Raw genomic sequence first — 4,139 nt, forward strand, 5'->3', positions numbered from 1 at the left:
CAGTCTGTTGGCTGAAAAAGGTAATTATATTTCAGCATTGACGAGTAGGCAGGGTACTGAACATTAGGCTATTGACTCGGGAGTCACAGACCATATGATAAGCTGTGGAAAATTGTTTCATTCTTACTCACCATGCCCAAAAAATTTTAAAGTAAAAAGAGTAGATGGGTCACTCTCCCCGATCGCTGGAATTGGAACTATTAGACTAAGTCCATCTTTGGAACTAAAATCTATTTTACATGTTCCAAAACTTTCGTGCAATCTGCTTTCTATTAGCAAATTAAATAATGATTTGCATTGTAGTGTGAACTTTACCAAGTCAGTATGTTTGTTTCAGGACCTGACTTCAGGAACAGTATTGGCAATGCTAAAGAACGTGAAGAGCTATACTATTTTCTGGAGGACACCTACTTGAATAAATAAGCTCAAACTGCAAGCTGTGAGCTTGTCCCTAGAGAACTCTTATGCTGTGGCATCGTCGTTTAGGTCATCCTAGTTTTTCATATCTTAAGTATTTATTTCCATCTTTGTTTCACAATAAAGATAATTATCAATGTGATGTGTGTCAACTAGCTAAACATTCTCGTTCTTCATTTTCCTCTCATGATTATAAATCATCATCATCGTTCGCTTTAATACATAATGACTTATGGGGCCCTTCTAGGACTAAGAGCATTACAGACAAACGTTGGTTAATAACTTTTATTGATGATCATACAAGGGTATGTTGGTTTTCCTATTAAAAGATAAGTCTGAAACTGCACAAACCTTTAAAAAAAATTTACTCTATGATTCAAACCCAGTTTAATACAAGGATAAAAAATTTTCGAACTGATAATGACCGGGAATACTTCAATCATGTTTTGGGAAACTCTCACTGAAAAGCTATTATACATCAAAGCTCGTGTGTAAACACTTCCCAATAAAACGGTATTGCCGAAAGAAAAAACCATCACTTACTTGAAACTGCTAGAGCACTTATGTTTACCAGTAAGGTTCCAAAATATTTTTGGGGATATGCAGTCCTTACTGCATGTTACCTTATCAACAGAATGCCTACCCGGATACATAATTACACAACCCCACTAACCGTTTNACTCACAAACCAATGGAGTTGACTATCAAGAAATGTTTGCTCTAGTTGCAAAATTAAACACAATGAGGGCCCTTCTGACACTAGCAGCAAATCTAGACTAGCATCTTTAACAACTAGATGTAAAAAATGCTTTCCTGAATGAGGACTTGGAAGAAGAAATATATAGAGCTTCCCCTGGGTTTGATGAAGCTAAGATCCAAGGAAAGGTCTGCAAATTGGAAAAATCCTTATATGGGCTAAACCAATCTCCAAGAACCTGGTTTGGTAGGTTCATGAAAGCTGTATGTCAACAAGGATACAAATAGGCTCAGTTTGATCATACACTATTCTACAGACACTCAGGTGGTAAAATCACTATTCTAATAGTCTAAGTAGATGATATAGTCCTGATCGGTGATAACTATGAAGAAATGGAGAGATTGAAGAAGGCTCTTTCGACCGAATTCGAAATAAAAGACTTAGGTCATTTGCGATACTTTCTTGGACTAGAGGTTGCTAAAAAAGGAGTGGAATCTCACCTTACAAAGAAAGTATGTCTTGGATCTTTTAAGAGAAACGGGAATGCTAGGAAGTAAGCTAGTTGATGTACCTATAAACCCCAATCACAAACTAGGGGATTGCTCAGGAAGTACATCTGTTGATAAAGGAAGATATCAGCGTCTAGTGGGTAAACTCATCTATCTGTCACACACCAGACCTAACATAGCCTTTGCAGTTAGTGTTGTAAGTCAATTTATGCATGCCCCATTTGAGGAGCATATGAAAGCTGTTTATCAGACTTTGAAATATTTAAAAGGGACTCTTGGAGTTGGACTTTTCTTCCAAAAGAATTCAGAAAGATCTATTAAAACGTTTACCGATGTTGATTGGGCAGGATCACGAATGGACAGAAGATCTACAACTGGCTATTGTACCTTTGTGTGGGGAAATTTAGTCACTTGGAGAAGTAAGAAGTAATCAATTGTGACCAGAAGTAGTGCACAGGTTGGCACACGGAATTTGTGAAATAATGTGGTTAAAACTACTGTTAGATGAACTTGGTATGCAGGAGAATAAGCCCATGGAAGTGTACTGCGATAATTGTTTAAACCTGTGTTTGAGAAAATGGTGGATAAGTTAGGATTATTTAACTTGTATCATCCAGCCTGAAGGGGAGTGTTGAAGATTCCGAGATATTTGGTGCTGATTTGAAGAATTATTGACTACCCTATCTTATGAAACTATTATTGTTAACATATATTTTATTTCCTTGTTTAGAAGATTAGAATATATTTAAGTTTGGTAACCTGGATCATTGATACTTTATTTCTGTCCTCTAAATAATTGTACTCGGTTAAGACTTTATATGAGTTTTCTTCATCCCTTTTACTGTGGTCTTCTTCCTCTATCACTCTCGGCATTCCATAATGACTAATATTTTTTAGGACCAATTACAGTAGTAATAATCCAGACGAACTGGAGATAGTTTAGAGATTTGGTAGTTCAAAAACTTAATTCTAAATGTAAATTCTACCTATGTTTAATGCCGGTAAGATAGGAATTGTATGTATGTGCATCTTTTTAATACCATTGGTTGTTAGATCCTTGCAGGTAATTAGGTTGTTAGTATCTTAAGTTTGCATTTAAGTATGCATCCCCACTTTATAATTTAGATTGTTCATGCATGTAAATAAATCAGGGTCTTGGGGAAAAAACCAAGTTTTTGTTTATTTTCTATCTTTTACTTGGACATATACTGTAATAATTTTCTGCGGTATGCATAAAATATATCTCGTCCCATGAAATGGGTATGGAAGGTGCTGACATTTGACTAGTATTTACGGACATACAGAGAAGAAATTGGTTATGATGGATGGAGGCTTGATTTTGCGCGGGGGTTTTGGGGTGGTTATGTCAAGGACTACCTGGAAGCAAGTGAGCCTCACTTTGCCGTAGGAGAATACTGGGATTCCCTTCGTTACACGTATGATGAAATGGATCACAATCAAGATGGACATAGACAGAGGATCATTGACTGGATTAATGCTACTAATGGAACTGCTGGGGCTTTTGATGTGACAACAAAAGGGATTCTCCATTCTGTAAGCTTATTGTTTACACGATTTCTTATTTTGATTTTGGGTTTTTCTTTTTCTTTCTTGTATTTATTTTTTTTCCGATTACCTACTTTATTATCTTTGGACATGAGATTAGGATAAACAGAAGACTCCTCTGTATGAGCATTTGTTTTTCTGTATCGCTCAGGCACTTGGAAGATGTGAATATTGGCGATTATCAGATGAGAAAGGAAAACCTCCTGGGGTGGTGGGGTGGTGGCCATCTCGTGCTGTTACTTTTATTGAGAATCATGATACTGGTTCTACTCAGGTTGGACCTCGTTACTTATCTAGTAAATCATTTTCTGTGCACTTCGCTGTTGGTTTTTTTCAGTAAATCATTAACTTCTTCACTAATCAAGTAATTCAATAATATTCAATTCTTTGGCATAAGGAAGGGACTCCTAAGAAAAATACTACATGCATTTCGGCTGTTGACCAAAAGAAAAGAGACACCATCATAGCTCATAAAAATATTGAATTATTAGATTGCTGCATGCTGAAGTCGAATCCTTTTGTACTCGAAGCTGTAAAAGATATTGCTTACTTGGGCTGTTTAGTAGAATTACCATTCTCCATAGTAATCCTCTAGGTTAGGTTTTTAAGCTATCTTTCTGAAAGTGGAATTCACACATTTTTTTTCCATTTTGTGCTACAGGTCTTTTAAAACTTGATCACTTAATCTAATCCAATCTCGATATTGCAGGCATCTAATTTGGAATTAGCTTGTATATTTTCCTTCTTACAAAAGGCTGAACTGTTATCATTCAGTTGGGAAAAATGTCTTTAACAGCCTTTTTCTATTTCTAAAGTTATAAAAAGATGATATTTTGATTTGTTGAGCAATTATATCCCTTTTCTGCATTTGTCTCCTATTCTGAACTTCAAATCACAATGTTTTCTGGAATAGGATCCCCAGCTCTATATTTGACTTTTTTTTTTTTTTT

General features: G+C 35.8%; 1 protein-coding gene across 1 annotated transcript in view; it reads left to right on the forward strand.

Annotated features, from left to right (window-relative positions):
- The window catches only part of LOC111404484 (alpha-amylase 3, chloroplastic-like), a gene marked incomplete at its 5' end in the record, with an annotated part of 5,546 nt that extends 2,002 nt beyond the window's left edge, over positions 1 to 3,544 (forward strand). Inside the window, 2 exons of the mRNA XM_023033283.1 lie at positions 2,928 to 3,177; positions 3,341 to 3,544. Of these exons, the coding sequence (XP_022889051.1) occupies positions 2,928 to 3,177; positions 3,341 to 3,529 (439 nt within the window). The remainder of the gene's footprint in view (positions 1 to 2,927; positions 3,178 to 3,340) is intronic.
- Between the last annotated feature and the right edge of the window lie 595 nt (positions 3,545 to 4,139).

Source organism: Olea europaea, chromosome 11, assembly GCF_002742605.1.
Source record: "Olea europaea var. sylvestris chromosome 11, O_europaea_v1, whole genome shotgun sequence".
Classification (NCBI taxonomy): Eukaryota; Viridiplantae; Streptophyta; class Magnoliopsida; order Lamiales; family Oleaceae; genus Olea; species Olea europaea.